This window comes from Candoia aspera, chromosome 7 (assembly GCF_035149785.1).
Source record: "Candoia aspera isolate rCanAsp1 chromosome 7, rCanAsp1.hap2, whole genome shotgun sequence".
In the NCBI taxonomy this organism is placed as follows: domain Eukaryota; kingdom Metazoa; phylum Chordata; class Lepidosauria; order Squamata; family Boidae; genus Candoia; species Candoia aspera.
This window is the reverse complement of record NC_086159.1, coordinates 1,736,664-1,755,864: the sequence shown is the minus strand read 5'-3', so window position 1 is coordinate 1,755,864 and position 19,201 is coordinate 1,736,664. Positions and strand designations below refer to the sequence as shown.

The 19,201-nt window shown below is 50.2% G+C and overlaps 2 protein-coding genes across 2 annotated transcripts; both read left to right on the top strand.

Moving 5' to 3' along the window:
* Positions 1–3,786: 3,786 nt before the first annotated feature.
* On the top strand, positions 3,787–7,379 carry LOC134501157 (olfactory receptor 5V1-like). Its single transcript, XM_063308765.1, has 2 exons — positions 3,787–4,695; positions 7,338–7,379. Exons 1-2 carry the CDS (start codon positions 3,787–3,789, stop codon positions 7,377–7,379), a joined length of 951 nt encoding a protein of 316 aa, XP_063164835.1.
* A 3,388-nt stretch (positions 7,380–10,767) lies between these two features.
* Positions 10,768–11,703, top strand: LOC134501156 (olfactory receptor 5V1-like). Its single transcript, XM_063308764.1, has one exon. It carries the CDS (start codon positions 10,768–10,770, stop codon positions 11,701–11,703), a length of 936 nt encoding a protein of 311 aa, XP_063164834.1.
* The last annotated feature ends 7,498 nt before the right edge of the window (positions 11,704–19,201 follow it).

The window sequence follows — 19,201 nt, the reverse complement described above, 5'->3', positions numbered from 1 at the left end:
TGCTCCCGGCTGGGCTCCTTGGCTCTTCTCTGCTTCTTCCGAATTTTGGTTCCCTCCGAGGGGAAGGCCTTGAAGAGCTTCTCCCTCAGGCTGGTTCTGAGGGACGGAAAAAATGCCACTCCCCCCCCCCCAGTTTTTAGAGCTGCTGCCTCCTTTCTGGGAGCCTCCCCTCATCAGGGCATCTTTCTTTCAGTTTTATTCTTTGCTTTGACTCCTGGCTTCGGCTCTGTTTGTGGCAGGAGAGCTCCAGGCCGCCATTTGCCTTCCCTCCTCCCGGGACAGACCGTCCTGGGCAGAGACATTGGGCGTCTGCAACAGAAGGAGAATATAAAACCTTGCAAAATATGAGGGGAAGTCTGAAGACTTAACAGCTTGGTAGAAAGGGCTGATTTTCCTGCTTTCTGAAATACCAAGGGCTGGGGGAAGCCTCCATGGCTAGAGATGTCCGAAGGCTCTTTGCTCCACGTCCCACTAACTTTCAAAGTGGGGGGGGGGGGTTGGAGGATGCACGTCCCACCCTGGTGCTGTTCCAGGTAGGCCCCAATGGCTGATGCCTCCCGGAACAGCATCTGGAACCCCACCAGAGGCCCTGCAGTGGCTGTAGAAGAGGGCCCCCCCTGCCATGGCAGGACTGTCCCCCCAGTCTCCCCCTCCATTCTGGAAAGCCTCAGCTTCCAGGCCATCTCCAAAGGCCGCCCCGTTTAGAGGGCCCTGCGGTAATCCGGCAGTGCCAAAGCAAGGCCAGAATCACCATCGCAGAAGGATCCTGCTCCAGGCTTTGCCCCCTGTTACAGCAGTAATCCTGCATCTACGGAGGTCCCAAATCATGAACCACCTCCTTTTGGGGTGGCATGACTGCAGGACTGAGATTTGCAGATACCGCCTGATGCCGGGCATTGTGGACCTTTTCTCAGAAGAACCACACCAGGACGCCATGGATCTTAGAGGGAGGGGTTGCGAGGTTGGCAATTGCAGAGTGAGGTCTCGCAAAATGGGTCTTGCTGACAGGGGCCCCCTCCAGCCCTTCTCTGTGACACTGGCCAGGAACCGGCATAGGGGCATTTTAGCCTCCTGGTTCAGGTCATCTGAAAAGAGGGGGGTCAGTACAATGTGCCAGACTGAGCAAAAATGGGTGTGTTGCAATCCTGGCTCCTGTGGGAATCAAATCAGGCTCCGCCTGCCAGCTTCAGCCATCCTGTGGTTTCCTTAGTTGAGAAGAACATGTTATCTGAACACAGCAACATCACTTTCTGCTTGGGGGCTTAAGGGCTGCACGTCCCCCCGGGAGTCCTGCTCCCCAGTTGCCTTTGTGTTCCTGCAACTCAGCTGCAGTCTTCTCCCGCCCCCAGCTTGGCTCTCTCCGTAAAGAATCTCACTCCTGGGCCGATGGGGTTTGGCGATGCCTTAAAGGCACTTGAGGCCAGACCCCTTCCTTTCACCTGTCTTCTGGCCAGGAGGGCCTGGAGGGGACCAGAGCGCAGGCCATACCAGTTCTGAAAGATGGCTTCAGGAAGCCTTGATAAGACGCACTGGCAGCTTCCGTGGAGGGGGAGCCCATCCGGGTGACAGAGAAGGAGCAGTGCAGAGGTGAGCTTCATGAGCACATCTGGAGCAAGGCACCAGCAGCCCAGGCCCCCAGGTCAGTGGCTCTGCAAGTACCTTCCCCACCTCCCCACATGGCTCCTGGCATGTTAGGGTTTATAAGTAATTACTTTATTACTAGTTATTCCTTTATAAGTAATAATCAGACCTTGAATTGTACTTAGAAGCTGACTGGCAGCCAATGCAGCTTGCATAGCAGTGGTGACCCATGGGCATGAGAGGCACCTGTTACTGGTCGCACCACTGCATTTTGGACCAGATGTACCGTAGGTTCCAGGTGGTCTTCAAGGGCAGCCCCATTTAGAGCACACTGCAGTAATCCAATCATGAGGTGACCAGGACATGAAAAACTGTTGGAAGGGGCTCCTGATCGATCTTGTCTCTTCTAACTCTCTTTCCAGGGCTGGGATTTGAGCCCCTTGGTAATTTTCCTTGTCCTCTCCTGTTCTTTTCCCAGCTCTGAGATACCATGTTTTAAACGCGGGGACCATAATGTTGTTCTGAACATAGAAGTGTCGTAGTTTCTAAAAGGAGATTGGACCATTAGCGTTCACAGTTTCACGCCTCTTCCTCATAACTCCTCTCTTCCACATCCACCTTTCCACCATGGTCTCTGGTAGAGCATTCTGCCATAGCCTTCTACCAAGATCTTCCTTGACTTTCCACTCCAGCAATCATATTTGGAGGTCCCAAGTGGTACTCCATCCAAGTCCTAACCTAGCCCTATGTTCTGAGCTTTGGCCAAGCTCAGTTGGGTCTGGACTTCTGCTAACACTCAACGAGGCGATCTAAATTGGACTATGGAGTACAGCTTCCCAGACCCATGCGTAGAAAAGCCCAGGATGGAATATAGGAACTTCTGGAAATGTAGGTCTACCAGGAGGGCATAATGATCTTTAATGAGTAGCTACAGCAGATAGCAATATCTATATTGATTTTGATGAGTACGCAATCCAGATCTGGGTGCAGAGGATCTCTTAAAACAGACTTTTCCCAATTTTGCCAGCTCAAGCACTTTTCTGAATGTGCTGGGGTGTTCATCTGGGGTGGGGGGACAGATTCCTGGGTCACCATGCATGCAAAGCCAGCTCTTTTCAGTTGCATAGTCCTAATCTGTCATGCAACCCACTTTGTTCATTTGTGACCAACTGATCATGGGAGCCCAGGAAATAGTTAATCTGAAAGCAGGTCCTACCTGTTATGTCAGTTCCAGCACAGAGCTCCTTTCTCCTTCCAGACTGGTGATGATCCACAACCTTCTGAAGATCACAGATCATCCTTGAGCTTCAGGTTCACGTTCTACTGCAAAACCATGGGATATCAAACGGAAGGATGTCCTTGGTTTTGGAGAGCCTTGGAGCTTTTTATAATCCCAGGGTCACAGAGTTGTTTTATGGAACATCTAAAGCATGCTTCCTCTATTCTTATAAATGAAGATCTGAATGTGGACTTTTCAGATGTTCTCTAAAGCCATCAGGGGCCTTTGTAATTAGAAAGGTTGGGAGAATTGCTCCAGGGGCTTTGCAGAGCTGAGAATGGATAATCTAGCAGCAAAGATTTCTATAGTTTGATCTGTCCTGAACAGTTGTGAGATCGTTCTAACCCAAAGCTTAGCCCCATCTTCTGTGGTTTGATCTTTGGTAGTTCTAAATTTTTGTTTCCTAAAAAATGGTAATAACATTGTGTTTCCTCCTTTCCTCCTCTTAGGTGATACTGCTTCCACTTATTGTTGTTTTTGAGTTTTGTTTTTGATCAGAAGGACAAGTCACTCCCAAATTACAAAAAATCCCAACTTAAACAAGTGTCCATCCTTACCCAACACCACAGATTTGTTGAAAGCCTTCAACTTATAAGAGCAAAAGTAATACTTTATGACTCTGGGAACTTCAAGTGCAACTTATGGTATTAAGTGCAACATGGGGAAAATCTATGTGTATGTTCACTAAGAGTAGACAACAACTTGATGGCACGTAATGAATGAATCAATCAATGAATGAATCAATCAATCAATCAATCAAGTGCAATGGTTTGATTTTGTGGATTGCTTCATCCACTACAAAATCTGAAGAGACAAGTGTCTCATTTGCTTTGTGCATCTGAGGTATATGTGAAGGTAAGAAAGTCTCGTTCAGTGATTTTTTCCTCTACTTAAACGTCTTTGCTACACACAATCCCTGCATTGCCATGGATGTCAGCAATCAGACTCTTGCTACAGAATTTGTATTTCTGGGTTTCTCCAGCATCACACATGGTCAGATCTACCTCAACTTGGTGTTCCTTGCCATCTATCTGGTCACCATTCTGGGTAACATCACAATAATCACCCTCATCCTGTTCACTTCCTTCCTTCACAGTCCCATGTATTTTTTCCTCAGCCACTTATCCTGCTTGGATGTCTGCTACTCAACAGTCACAGTGCCCAAGATCCTAGCAAGTCTCCTTCTCCAAAGGCACAGCATTTCCTACAACCATTGCTTTGCCCAGATGTTCTTCCTGATGGCCTTCCCTGGCTCAGAATGCTGGTTGCTGGCCATCATGGCGTATGACCGCTATGCTGCCATCTGTCAACCGTTGCGCTATTCTCACATCATGAGCCCACATGTTTGCATGCAAGCGGCCATTTTCATCTGGATCTGGGGCTTCCTGAATTCAGCAGTGCACACAGCCTTGGCCTCCAAGTTACGTTTCTGTGGAGACAATCAGATCCATCACATCTTCTGTGACCTCCCACCACTGCTGAAAATCGCCTGTAGTGACATATATGCCAACCAGATAACAACGCATATAGCCACCCTATTTGTGGGACTGACCCCTTTCCTTTTCATTGTCATCTCCTACTTCTACATCCTTGCATCCATCCTGCGCATCCGCTGCAACTCGGGCAGACAGAAAGCTTTTTCCACCTGCTCTTCTCACATGTTGGTGGTCATCCTTTACTTTGGAAATGGAATCTTAAACTACAACCGGCCAAGCTCTGGCTACTCCCTGGAGATTGACACCCTGATTTCCACAGTGCATTGCATTGTCACCCCGATGTTGAACCCCCTGATCTACAGCCTCCGCAACAAGGAGGTGAAGGGGGCCTTGCGGAAGGTCCTGGACGGCAACAGGAGGATATAGACTTCTTCTCTAAGGTTGGAAAGCCTTCTTGGCACTCCAAGAGACCAGTTCTTGCTTTTTCTTGTGAAGCTCCAGGGAAAAGTGGCACATCTTTGTTCGATGGACACAATCCATGGCTTCTAGCCGCACTGCCTTCCTCGAGTCTTTCACCAGAGAGAAACAGGCTTCCTTCTTCCAACATGAGCCCATCTTGTTTGTGGGGTGGAATTGGTGCCCATGGGATGCCGTTTGTCACGGGTCACCTAGCCGCACCATAGCAGAAGGCAGGGGGAAGCACATCAGAATTTCCCCCCCTTGAGGTGCCGCTGGGTGACATTGGGATAGTGAGGAAAATGCTCTTTGCCAGGGCAGGTTTGGGCCATGGGGCAGTGTCATGTTCGCCGTTTCAATGTCTTTGATACATCGTAACATTTCGCATGTCATTAGCTGGATGCGTGTTTCATCTTTCACGGGAGGATGGGAGGATTTATCTCTTGGCTCTGCTTTTGGAATGTGTTTGGGTTATCTGTTGTGTTCAAGGTTACTTTCCCAGGCTAGCAGTTCTGATGGTTGCCAGCACCTGGGACGGGCGGGGCTGTTGGCAGGGAGGCGGGGTACGTTTGCACCGAGGGTTTTAAGTTTGTATTTGGCGCGCTTTTGCTCATTCTCAGCTTTCTCTGTATTTGTCCTAAGTTCCCTAATAAATCAGATTTCATTTAGCAACCTCTTGTGAGTCTGAGTATTTGGGTTGGGCAATCATTACAGGCAGGTGCAAAGGGAGGGAATGGCCCTTGGGGCCAGGTTTGCTCCACTTCTCTCCAAGGAGCATAAAATTGCAGGGCGCCACAAATCAGATCTGGGGCTGCTTTCTGCTCTTTTCTGTTGCCTAATTTCAAATCTAGAAATAGAGCATGAATTGAGACAACCATTGCCGTTTTGCAAAGAATACACTTTCTGAGTTAGTAAGAGATTCTAGCCAGGAATAAACAGTTTTAGGAGCTCCGTTTTCATATCTTCTGAAGACTGAGGGTGAAACCTTGGGCAAGGTGTTCTACGTGCAGACCAACGCAGCCATTCTCTGAGGGACCTTATGAGCCTGCAAAGCGTTAAAAAAAACTGGCCCATGAGCTGCCTGGGAACAAGGGAGTTGAATCCTGACTGGACGATGCTGAGTTAGAGATTTCAGAAAGCTGCTGAAGGGCGCAGGATGCACAGATGTCCCGAAACCTCCAGGAGTGCCTCTTCAACTAAGGTTCCTGGTGTAATTACGTTTCAGGAACTATTCTGAGGCCAAGAAATTGCTTGTCTGCTTCATCCAAAGGAAATTAAACCAATGGACTGTAGAGAACACAGGGAAGAGGTGGATGTGAGCATGGAGGGTTTTCCTCTTGCCATTCCCCACCCAATGCTTTATTTGTATTTTTTTCTTGAAGAAATGATTATTCACTATTCAGAATGCAATAAATTATGTTCAAAAAATTTTTAAGTCGTTAACTCGTATTTAAAAGTTCTTTTGTTAAGGAACGGAGGAAACTGGCCCAGTGCGGTAAAAATCTTTTGATCCAAAGGTTCCTAATAGCTGAAAAGCAGTTAACAAGCAATTTCCAAAGGTGATTGGGAAAGGAAGGATGCGAGCTTAGGGCCCTGTCGAAGGCACCGACCACGCTTTGAGCAAAAAGATGGCTACTCCCTCATCTCCCAGGGCTCTAAACCTGCCAGAGACCGCTGTCTTGCAGTCTCCTCACGAGGAGCAGCTGTCTGGAGCATTTGTGGATGAGCTCAAGTCCTCTCCTTGTCCAGAGAGGCATCACGAAGAGCCAGTCGACTCACTGTCTCTTCATTCTGCCGCAGTCCTCGGCTCTGCTTTTCCTGGAGTCGTCTTCAGTCTGGCCTTTCCCCCCCGGAACAGATGGGATATGGGAAAAAGAGATCATGTGTTGTATTTTAAGAGAAGCTGATAGTTACTCAAATTGTTTATACTTGTTGTAATGAAGGGGAAGTCATTTCTTTTTCTTTACTATATTCTTATTTTTCTTTCTCTTCTATTTTTTATTCTTCCTCTTCTCTTCTTTTCTGCATTTTCTATTTTTTCTATTTTTTTAGTTGTATTAGTTTCTATTGTTGTAATCTTTAATAAAATTACTATCTATATCTATATCTCAATAAAGTATGAATTGCAACCATGGCCTGTTTTCTTTCCAAAGATTAGTTATCTAGTTTAGCGACTCCACTCCTTTGGACTGACAAGTTGGGGTATGAAGTTCCATCAAATGATGCCAAGTCTAAGGAGCAGGAAGCTGCTAGAGAGCCTGATATTGCCCTGTGAACCCCTTTCTTTAGGTTAAGGTGAAAGAACTTACAATCGTCTGCTACTTCTATAAAAAGGGGAAGTTTTGGCCAACAATCGTACACCTGGCATTTCTTGTGATGGGTGGACTGGGATTGTTGGCGTGTTTGGATAGCAGGAGGCATCTCTCTCATCCGCATCGGTGGCACCCTTGGCGGAACAGCAACTGCAGGCTCTCAGAACTTCGACCTAAGACAGGAAGATGGGCACACAACCACGGGCAGTCACCACTTTTTCATTATCTTCCCTGCACCTCCCCAAGTTTCTGAACTCTGAGATGTTTGGGAAGATTTTCCTCCAGGTGCAAGGGCAAAGGCCTCAAAAGCCTTAAATAAAATATTCCCTCCAGGGGAACCAAAACTCCTGACTAGATCTTGTGTAAGGATGCCATTTATGCAAGTGACCCAGTCAGACTCTGGCTGTGCTGGTCCTGGATCCGAGGGGTGGGAGGTGCTTCTCTGTGGGAGGGGCGGTTCCACGTGCCTTGAAGGAGGCAGTGGGGTGCCGTGTTTGCAGGAAGCCATCATTTTTGTCCAGTCTCCAACTTTCTCTTTCTGGGAAAGGTAGTTGGGAAGGTATTAAGCTGACAGCTTCAGAGGGCCCTGGAGGAAGCAGATTGTCTAGACATGTCACCGCTGGTTTTCAGAGTAGAATATAGTCCTGAGAAAGCAATGAACACACTTGTAGACGATTTCTCACAGGTTCAGGATGGGAGTGATGTATCCATCCTGGCCTTCCTTGATCTGTCAAGAGCTCTTAAGACCAGTGTTCATGGCATTCTTCTGGGCTGGCTGAGCAGGCTGGGAGTGGGAGACACGGCTCCTCACCAGTCCTCCTTCCCGCAAGGCCAGTCGCAGTTCATGTCGGTAGGGAAGAGAGGTCTAGCCATAGGCCCCTGCTACGCTGGACTCTGCCTGCTCCTATTTGACATCTGCAGGAAAGCACCGGTGGAAGTCCTCTCTTGGCACGGGGTCAAGCGTTCTTAGTACGCTGATGACACTCAGCCGTGCATCTCTGCCCCTCGTCCAAGGGGTGTTGTGGAGGACTTCCCCAGCGGCTGGAGGGTAGATGCGACTGGACGGGGAAGAACAGGCGTCAGCTCGACCCTGACAAGACTGAGCGGCTGTGGGGTTTAGGGCTCCCCGGATCTGGGCCTTTCTATTGCTAACCCTGAATGGGGTTACAGGGAGTCCTTGAGTTACAACAGCAATTGGGACGGGGATTGTTGTTGCTAAGTGAGGTGGTCATAAAATGCGACATCACGTGGCCACATTGCTTAGCGACGGCAATCCAGGCTGTGGGGTTTAGGGCTCTCCGGATCTGGGCCTTTCTATTGCTAACCCTGAATGGGGTTACAGTCTACCAGGAAAGTAAGGAGGGAGGGAGACTCTTAAAATGCCCTGGTTTTTTTTTTTAAATGCTCTTGGATTCATTTCTAGAATGCCTGCTAAAAGCAAACGGGATAACTGATTTCAGATTTCTCTCCCTGCCTGGCTACGTTTCAGACCTGGAAAAGATTGTCCTGCTTTGCCCTCTTCCTTCCTCCCCACCCCTGAGGAAACTCTCCTGTGCCTGCTAACAAGCCCCACATGAGTCAGACTTGCACTGGAGGATCCCTCTGCCTGCCTCCGGCTTTACTCCCCGCAGAGCCCAGGGCAGGACTACGCTCAGGGCCCCCACGGCAAGGCACGCTTCACCCAATGAGCACCGCCTGCCACGGATAATGCCGGCAACTGGCAGACTCGGTCCTACGGTAAGAATGAGCTTCCTGCTCTGTGGGCAGGCAGTTGGCCGAGACACCTCTCCTCTCGTTGTACCTGAACCCGACTGTGGGAGAACCTGGGGAGAGGGTGCTCAGCTGGTCTTCAGCAGGTGAGATAAGCAGCACAGGTGAGTTGCTTTCTGGTCCATCAAGGATTCTCCTCCCATTCTTTCTGGGGTGGCACTGTAAGAAGATTTTTAGCTTTAGGAGGGAGGGACCAGGAATGCCAGACTCAACCCGGGAAACTCCACCTAGGGAATCTCGGAACTGGCACAGGCCTTCCGCTGCCTGAGACTCACAACAGACCACAGTTTGCAACCACTGACAAGCCAGCCTTTCCCATCCTTTGTAGGACTATGTGCTGCTTCAGAGATGGGCTTTGATTGGACACAGCAGCTCCCTGGATCAAAGCTGGGAACTGGAAACTTACAGATACATTTTCCAGCTCCTTTTGTTATGACAGGCAAGGGAACTGAGGGATCAAGTTTCAAGACCCTCAAACCAAGAACATCGTCATGCAGTGTAAGTCAACTATGGATCGCATATTGCTGCTAGCCATGGCAGCAAGGTGGCAATTCCATGTTCAGAGGTGACGTGTCTCAGCCGAATATTGGGTGAGGAACATGAAGAGGAGGGTGTTGCTCTTGGGTTTGCAAGAGGCGTCTTGAAAGGGGCACCCTCACCCCATTGTCTCCATTCACTAGGAAAGACAGCTGTGCAGACGCACCTCTACAAACAAAAGCAGCCCTTTGTCATTCAGATCCCAAAGTCCCTTTGTCCAATTTCCACGTATCAATCGCTTTCTGGAATCCAGCAGGACAGTAGAAATGTGTGATGTTATTAAACCTATTCCTAGCAAGGCCTCTGGTTTGGATAAGCTCAGCAAACACCATATGCTGCCCTGATTCCAAATTTAAATTGACCTTCCTTTAGAGGAGGTGGGATATGGCCGACAAAACCTTTCTGGCTCTCAAGGACAAGGGGGGGGCAGGCTTATCCTGTGCTGAAGCCCAGAGCACATCAAGCATTTTCTTGGAGTCCCCTTGGAGATTCACAGGATGCCCAAAGCGATGATTTAGGCTGGATCCTGCTCCACATTTGCTGATAGAATGGAGGGCCCTTAGTGAAATAAGGAAGGGCAAAGAAGTCTGAATTGGAGGAAATGCGACAGCCATCCAAGGTGCCTTTGATTCAGCTGGTCTTTTTCGTTCTGCCCTTGGCTTTAACAACGTGCTTTAAAGACGTAAGAAATTGAAATTGTACAGCATAGGAAATGGATAGACACATCTTTAACTTGGAGGATCTTCACAGCCTTTTCAGCAGCATTTCCCATGGACTGTTAGTGCCCTTTGGAATCAGATCACTTGCCTGGGAAAGGGGTAGGACCCATTGGAAAATCGAAGATGTCCCATTAGCATGTCCTTATCTAGGCTGGTGAGTTCCTGGGGGGCTGAAATAAAAACCTTTTTTGCAGCTTAGAGAGTCATAATGTCACCTTCAGGACCCAGGGGGTTGGAGAAGGCAGCGCTGAAGGACTGCTGCGTCCTCCGCAGACTTTCTGTACTCGATACTGTGGCATCTTCCCCGATAAGCCACTTGTCCTCCATAGGGAATATGGCTCTGATGCCAAGCTTGGAAGGGATGTTCCTCAGAAATTCCCAGCATGCCCAACGTCCCAGGAATGCAGGGAGGGAATTAAGCTCTGCTCCCCCTGCTCTACGTCCCCAATCTAACTCATCTCGCCCTGCAGCTGATCTAATTCAAAATGGCCAAGCAATCAGTTCTTCTTTGGATGGAGGAGATCTCTGAAATTTCATCCTCCACACTTCCAGAGTCTGAGTCCTCAAATAATGACCTTGTCATTTTGCTTCTTCTGTGCATTTTCCAAGGTCCATGGGCACTTTTTGCTTTCTTCACATGTCCATTTCTCTCTTTCCAGATCTCCCTGTCCTTCCTCATGAATTCCCACAACCAAACACAGGGGAGAGAATTTGTCTTCCTGGCATTCTCCAGACTCCTAAGCCACCAAGTCTACCTCTTCTTGGTTCTCCTTGCTGCCTATTTGGTCACACTGACAGGCAACGTCATGATCCTAACCCTGGTTCTCCTGGATTCCTGCCTTCACACCCCCATGTACTTCTTCCTCAGCCAGCTCTCCTGCTTGGATATTTGCCTCTGCTCTGTGGTGGTACCAAAAATCCTGGTGAACTTCCTATACCACCAGCACACCATCTCCTACAACCAATGCTTGGCACAAACTTTCTTCCTGATTGGCTTTGCGGGTTGTGAGCCAGCACTGCTGGCCGTCATGGCCTATGACTGCTATGCTGCCATCTGCCACCCTTTGCACTATGCCCACCTGATGAGGAGCAAGCTGTGCCTCCAGCTGTCTGTGGCTGTTTGGCTCTGGGGCTTCCTGGACTCAGCCATCCATGCTGCCCTGGCCTCCAGGTTGGATTTTTGTGGAAACCACCAGCTTCCTCACATCTTTTGTGATGTCCCCCCATTGCTGAAAATTGCCTGCAGTGATACCTGGGTCAATGAATTGGCCAGTCACATCACCAGCATCTTTGTGGGCCTCAGTCCCTTCCTCTTCATCATCCTGTCCTATTTCTACATTTTGGCCTCCATTCTGCGGATTCAATCCAACACGGGCAGGCACAAAGCCTTCTCCACCTGTGCTTCACACATTGGTGTGGTAACTTTATGTGTTGGAAATGGATTCTTGAACTACAACCAGCCCAGTGCTGGCTACTCCCTGGAGACTGACACTCTGATCTCCACAACCTTTTGCATCGTCACCCCCATGCTGAACCCCTTGATCTACAGCCTCCGCAACAAGGAGGTGAAGGGGGCCCTGCGGAAGATTCTCAGCTGCTGGAAGGTAGCATAGTATTCATCTTGGGGGGAGGGGTCGCTGAACCTCATGTATTTGTGTCCTTCAGAAGCATCAAAGTGGTGCATGAACTTTGGTAGAAGTACTTTCTCAAGTCATTTCCATGAGAAAAAAAACTTGTGGAGTTGTCATAATACCACAAGAAGCTGGACCTTGCATCCTTATGCAAACACAATGACTCCAGCCCTCTGTGTTCCAACCTGACCGATTGAGGTTGTCAAGGAGCCTGCAAGCAGGTGCCATACCCTTCTCCTGGCCTATGTTCTACTGCCCCAGAGCAAAGACAAGCGCTAACTAAGATAGAATTCAGATGAGGAATTGGAATCCCTCACAGTTGGTACAATAGTCCAGCTAATGGTGAGGGGCTGCATGTGAAATCCTGCACTGTCCCTGCCGGTTGTGCCCATTGTCATGCAATTGTTCACTTTCCCAATTACTTCATTAATTAATCGTTCCAAGTCACAGCGTAGCTACTTTGCAGGAACGCTGGAAAGATTCAGCAAAGGCTACTCCTTCGCTTCCGTGAACCTGACCCATCGGTTCCTCCTGGTCACAAATTTCCTATAGCCCCGCAGAGGAACCAAGGAGAAAAGGAACAGCTTTGCTTTGCTTTATCACTGTGGCATCAGCGCAATGATGGCATAGGACATGGAAAAAAGAAAAAAGAAATGGTCCGTGTTATTGCGCGGGACAGAACATGAGAAGGGCTTGTAAAGGCAGCCATGTCTGAAACGTCTGGTCAAGCAGAGGAAAGGCACGGGGACCAGTGAGGAGGGAACAGTCCCTAAAAGGACGAAGCAGGCCCTGGCAGACCTGCCCAAGCAGGGGACAGCCACTGGGCCTTGCCTCCCTGACAGACGGGAAGGGCAAGAAGCAAGGGGAAGACCGGGCAGGGCCTGAGGTGGCTGTCGTCTGGGCTGAGCACCACCAACCCGGTTCTGTTGCCAAACCACCATAATGCGGATTGGAGGCCTTCCAGCTCCACAGCAACTGGGGAGAGCACAGAAGCAGCTTAGGCAGTACTGATTGATTGATTGATTGATTGATTGATTGATTTGAGTCATTTTAGGCATTGCCAAATCGACTTGATTCTGGGCAGCTCACAATATAAAACATCATAAAAGCCAATACATTGTGGAATTTCTGAGCGGTGTCTCCAAACAGGTGTCCAGAGGAATTATGTCTTCAATCCGTAGCATATCTTGCTGTAATAACAGGCAGGAAGCAGCTCTCTCCCCCTCTCCCTCTCTCATCTATCCTTTTTCTCCATATCAGGCAAGCAAGGTTAGATTTGTGCATTTTGAGAGAAAGAATTCGTATGAATTGGGCAAAAAAAAAAAAAAAAAGAACCATTGCTCCCCAGCTCCTTGTCCTCCAGATTTGTTGCAGGTCGACTGCCATGATTTCCCATCAGGACATTTCTAGCAGAAGGGTGGCTTGCAGGGGACTGTAATGGATCCCTCGAGGTATTCTGGGAAATGAGGGTGGGGGTCACCAACTGACTGCTGCTTCATGGCAAAGCAGAGATGATGACACGCCTTGCAATTCCATGGGCGGGTAGGGAAGACAAGGAAGCGGATTGCTTGCTCCGTGCGGCACTTGTTCCTGGCACACAAGCCCGTAATGAGGTCCCTTGACTCTCATTTCATCATTCTGAAAAACGGGCTGGTTAACTAGCTCCCTTGGCAATGCCGGTTATGCCCCACCAGCAGCACCGTCTCCTGTGGGCTGGCGCCGGGAGATCAGCCTCCGCTCTTGAGCACAGAGTCCAGCCCCAGAGCGGCAAAACTTCGGAGACCGTTTTCAGCTCTTGCTGCAAAGTACCAGCTAAGCGAGGAAAGCCTCCTGTTCTCTGCCAGCGATTTCCTGGCTGACCTCTGCTGGCCCAGTTCAGACCCATCCTGATGGTTTTGGGGGAGGTAGCCCCCCTCTGAGACTTGGTGGCCCTGAGCTCGGGAACTGGGCTATCCACAGATCCAAGTAGGGTTTTCCAGCTCTGCTGAATCAAGCTGTGCAATCGGCTTCACCCGCTACCCCTTGTTTCATTGGCTTCCACCTAAGGCCTCCCCCCACAACCGGGGTCTGTGCAGGAGGGTAGGAAGGCCCCTCCTTCCAGTCGCTGAGCTCCGCCTTCCATAACCATCCTTTTGTACAGCATCACCAGTGGAAGTTGGACCCTCCCTGTCCTGAAACATTCCCACTTGGGTGGCTCTGTCTTTAGATAGCAGACACAAAACTTCCTTCAGAAACAAAGCAACTCGAAGTCTTGTACCACTTTCACAAAAACACACCAGCCATCAACTTCCGAACAGGCCATGCCCCAGAAATGGACCTTGGAGTCGGAACGGACAGCCGGATGGAGAAGCCAGCTTGGTGGGCAGCCCCAGTGCTGTGTCTGGAATCCTGAGCAAGGGGATCAAACACGGAACAACCGGGCTTGTAATTCTCTTAGGAAGTCTACGGTGAGATGGCTCTTGAAATACACCATTCTGGCCACGACGCCGTCAGATGAACCTGGCAGAGTTGGAAGATGTGCCCAAAGGGCAAGTGATGGGAGAAGGTTGGGGCGAGGAAAGGAGGAAGAATGCGGTAGAGCAGGGCCGCAACTAGGCTGGGGCAACCGGGGCGTGTGCCCCTGGGCGCCATGCTGGTCGGGCACCAAAATGGGCGCAGAATCCATGTGTCCCCCGGGTGGCACAGACCCCAATTGCGGGCCTGCGGTAGAGAGTTCAGAAAGGCACAGAGGTGACAGATTGTTCTCCTCCTCCTTGTCTAAAGCTAGAACTCCTCCCACCCAGTCAAAGTGACAAGATGGAGGTTGTAGATTGACCCTCCCTCCAGCCAGCCCGGCAGCCTTCCTAAAACCAAAACTCATCCATGGACTCGCCTTTCCCACAGCTGGCTTTCACAGGGGATGGGAGCTTTTTGTAGAAAGGGCCGTTCCCCAAGAAAGCTGGCTGTCAGCATTTCTCACCTTGTGTCCTGGATCCCAGAATCACACAGGAAACTGCTATTTCCCCAGCCAATCAGCTTGTTACCTTTCCTAGGAGTGCCAAAGCCAGGAAACCGGATAGAAGCCGCATGGCTTCTTCTGCTGCCAGTGATCGTGTAGAGGAACACCCACTGACCACGATACCTTTCAAAAAAACCGCATGGAATTTATTTATTTGCTTGTTTATTTATTTATTCCAATTTTTCAAGTCTGCTTGACTGCTCCATGACTCTGGATGGCTTACAAATTAGAAAAGGAGATAATGCATAGAAAAAGAAGAACATGGCCAGCCTGAAGAACAAACACCCAATCTTAAATTAAACAAAGCTAAACTAAATAAAAGGGGCTACACAACCACCTTAACCCAAGGCCGGGGGGGGGCATTCTTTTGTAGTTTCCAGAGTGTCCTAAGGGTGGGAGCTGCGTGACTCTCCGGGGGAGATTATTCCAGAGGGCAGGCACGGCAACCAGCAAGGCGTGCCTCCTGTCTCCCGCAAGAGGACACTGTTTGATAAGCGGGACCTGGAGAGCAAGCACCCACCCTGCTTGACTCTACCAGGTGGCCAGAGGTCATCGGAGATCAGTGGTCATTCAGGTAGCCAAGCCAAGAAGGGTTTTAAAGGAGTTGAGCAGCACCTTGAGCTGCGCCTGGAAGCCAACTGCAACAAGTGCAGCTCATGGAGCAGTGGCGTCATGTGCGCATAACGCGCCACTCCCATCACTGCCCAGGGCTCTGCATTCTGAACTACCTGCAGCTTCCTGATGGTCTTCAGGGGTGAACTACCTGCAATGCAGCCAGGAGGTGGCCGTGGCATGAGTGACTGTTCGAAGAGCCTTCTGTTCCAGTCAGAGGATCTAAATGCCCAACACCGTTGACAGAGTCCAAGAAGAAAACCACTCACGCAAACTGGCTTTCTTCAGGTCATCTTTGGGAAACCTGATCAGGTGACAAGAAGGATGAGGAAGGTGCAGAGCAGAATGTGGTGCCTCCCAGGACTGGCTCCTCCTGCAAAAGGACCTCCCTGCCCCGGGTTTCTTGCTGTAGAGGATTAAGAAGCAGGGGGGCTCCGAAATGAACGACCAGTTGGACCCTGCAGAACTTTTAAGTATTCCCCAAACACAGGCACTCACGGGAAGGGCAGGGCAGGGTGGGATTCAGGATGAGAGCAACTTAGGGCTTTCTTTGTAAAATTTGGCTGGAAGGCTTGGGAAAGGCAGGCTCCTTATGGCAGTCATCTCAGCCTTGGCTACTCTAAGATGTACGACCTTCAACTCCCGCTGGCTGGGGAATTCTGGGGTTTGAGGTCCATACAGCTTAAAGTTGCCAAGGCTGAGAAACATTGCCTTAAAGAAAAAGAGAAAATCACACAATTTGGGCCCAACATCCAAAAAGGCCTGGGGAAACGGCAAGGTAAAGTTAGTAGAGAAAATCCGTTGTGCGGTGGAGCCTTTGCCTCTTCCGTGCCGATTGCTCTCTTTGGGGATAGATTTGCATCTCCTCTGATCCCCTGTTTGCTAGCGCAGAGCCTCTCCTGGTTCCCGGGTGCTGCTGGGAGCTTGCAGAGCTCGGTCTGACGTAACCAACTGGTTGCGATTCAAGGAGGCTCTCAGTCCTTGCCTGGTTGGACAGCAGAGACAGAAAGCCTTTTTCTTGATCCCTGCAGCGCGTGCCCCAAAACGCCACCAGCCAGGCGGGCCTGGTGAAAAGGGCCGGACTGGAGTTCTTCGCTGCTCTCTTTACTTTCAGGACGCTCTAAGCTGCCCCAGTCCGAAGACCGTCCTGGCATTGGCGTGTTTGTTTCAAACCACCAATAACCAGCTTGACCCAGCTCAATAGTTGTTAACACAAAGCACTGGAAACTTGGACCGCTGGTTGAGGGTTTTCGATCCCCTTTAGTGGCTGGGGGGGAAGACTTCTTTTTAACAAAGGAAAGCTTGGAATTGAAAAAAAACCACGGGATCGAACACTATAAAGGCTTTCAACTAGTTCAGCAAGGAACCTCAACAATAAAACTATTTTCTCTGTTAGCTACCCATTTCCTACTGGCCCTTTCTCGACACTCTTTTCTTCAAAGTGCAATTCCAGGGTATTCTCACATCTTTCTGTTCCATATCTCCAATATATTTGTTTCGTGCTGACCTCTCTATTTCTGATGCCTTCATTCCATCTCTCTGGTCCGTGTCTCCAGAGCTACAGGATATGCATTTTTCTACAGGGTCACATGTCTCTTTTCCTTTTTTAGTTTCTGTTTTCTGTTTCTGTTCTGTCTTTTCCCCCTCTTCTTTTCTCCTTGTTTGCTCCCGGCTGGGCTCCTTGGCTCTTCTCTGCTTCTTCCGAATTTTGGCTCCCTCCGAGGGGAAGGCCTTGAAGAGCTTCTCCCTCAGGCTGGTTCTGAGGGATGGAAAAAATGCCACTCCCCCCCCCCCCCAGTTTTTAGAGCTGCTGCCTCCTTTCCAGGAGCCTCCCTTCATCAGGGCGTCCATCTTTCAGTTTTATTCTTTGCTTTGACTCCTGGCTTCGGCTCTGTTTGTGGCAGGAGAGCTCCAGGCCGCCATTTGCCTTCCCTCCTCCCGGGACAGACCGTCCTGGGCAGAGACATTGGGCGTCTGCAACAGAAGGAGAATATAAAACCTTGCAAAATATGAGGGGAAGTCTGAAGACTTAAAAGCTGGGAGGCACAGGGCAGATTTTCCTGCTTTCTGAAATACCAAGGGCTGGGGGAAGCCTCCATGGCTAGAGATGTCCGAAGGCTCTTTGCTCCACATCCCACTAACTTTCAAAGGGGGGGGGGGTTGGAGGATGCACGTCCCACCCTGGTGCTGTTCCAGGTAGGCCCCAATGGCTGATGACCCCCGGAACGGCATCTGGAACCCCACCAGAGGCCCTGCAGTGGCTGTAGAAGAGGGCCCCCCCCTGCCATGGCAGGACTGTCCCCCCAGTCTCCCCCTCCATTCTGGAAAGCCTCAGCGTCCAGGCAATCTCCAAAGGCCGCCCCGTTTAGAGGGCCCTGTGGTAATCCGGCAGTGCCAAAGCAAGGCCAGAATCACCATCGCAGAAGGATCCTGCTCCAGGTTTCGCCCCCTGTTACAGCAGTAATCCTGCATCTACGGAGGTCCCAAATCATGAACCACCTCCTTTTGGGGTGGCGTGACTGCAGGACTGAGATTTGCAGATACCGCCTGATGCCGGGCATTGTGGACCTTTTCTCAGAAGAACCACACCAGGACGCCATGGATCTTAGAGGGAGGGGTTGTGAGGGTGGCAATTGCAGAGTGAGGTCTCGCAGAATGGGTCTTGCTGACAGGGGCCCCCTCCAGCCCTTCTCTGTGACACTGGCCAGGAACAAGCTTGGTGGTATTTTAGGCTCCTGGTTCAGGTCATCTGAAAAGGGGGGGGGGTCTGTGCAATGTGCCAGACTGAGCAAAAATGGGTGTGTTGCAATCCTGGCTCCTGTGGGAAGCAAATCAGGCTCCGCCTGCCAGCTTCAGCCATCCCGTGGTTTCCTTAGTTGAGAAGAACGTGTTATCTGAACACAGCAACATCACTTTCTGCCTGGGGGCTTAAGGGCTGCACGTCCCCCCGGGAGTCCTGGTCCCCAGTTGCCTTTGTGTTCCTGCAACTCAGCTGCAGTCTCCTCCCGCCCCCAGCTTGGCTCTCTCCGTAAAGAATCTCACTCCTGGGCCGATGGGGTTTGGCGATGCCTTAAAGGCACTTGAGGCCAGACCCCTTCCTTTCACCTGTCTTCTGGCCAGGAGGGCCTGGAGGGGACCAGAGCGCAGGCCATACCGGTTCTGAAAGATGGCTTCAGGAAGCCTTGATAAGACGCACTGGCAGCTTCCGTGGAGGGGGAGCCCATCCGGGTGACAGAGAAGGAGCAGTGCAGAGGTGAGCTTCATGAGCACATCTGGAGCAAGGCACCAGCAGCCCAGGCCCCCAGGTCAGTGGCTCTGCAAGTACCTTCCCCACCTCCCCACATGGCTCCTGGCATGTTAGGGTTTATAAGTAATTACTTTATTACTAGTTATTCCTTTATAAGTAATAATCAGACCTTGAATTGTACTTAGAAGCTGACTGGCAGCCAATGCAGCTTGCATAGCAGTGGTGACCCATGGGCATGAGAGGCACCTGTTACTGGTCGCACCACTGCATTTTGGACCAGATGTACCGTAGGTTCCAGGTGGTCTTCAAGGGCAGCCCCATTTAGAGCACACTGCAGTAATCCAATCATGCGGTGACCAGGACATGAAAAACTGTTGGAAGGGGCTCCTGATCGATCTTGTCTCTTCTAACTCTCTTTCCAGGGCTGGGATTTGAGCTCATTTATAATTTTCCTAGTCCTCTCCTGTTCTTTTCCCAGCTCTGAGATACCATGTTTTAAACGTGGGGACCATAATGTTGTTCTGAACATAGAAGTGTCGTAGTTTCTAAAAGGAGATTGGACCATTAGCGTTCACAGTTTCACGCCTCTTCCTCATAACTCCTGTCTTCCACATCCACCTTTC

Coding starts and splice junctions, on each gene's coding strand:
- LOC134501157 (XM_063308765.1), top strand. CDS start 3,787: ATGGATGTCAGCAATCAGACTCTTGCTACAGAATTTGTATTTCTGGGT. Junction 4,696..7,337: donor TGAAGGGGGCCTTGCGGAAG/GTCCTGGACGGC, acceptor ATGTTTGGGAAG/ATTTTCCTCCAGGTGCAAGG.
- LOC134501156 (XM_063308764.1), top strand. CDS start 10,768: ATGAATTCCCACAACCAAACACAGGGGAGAGAATTTGTCTTCCTGGCA.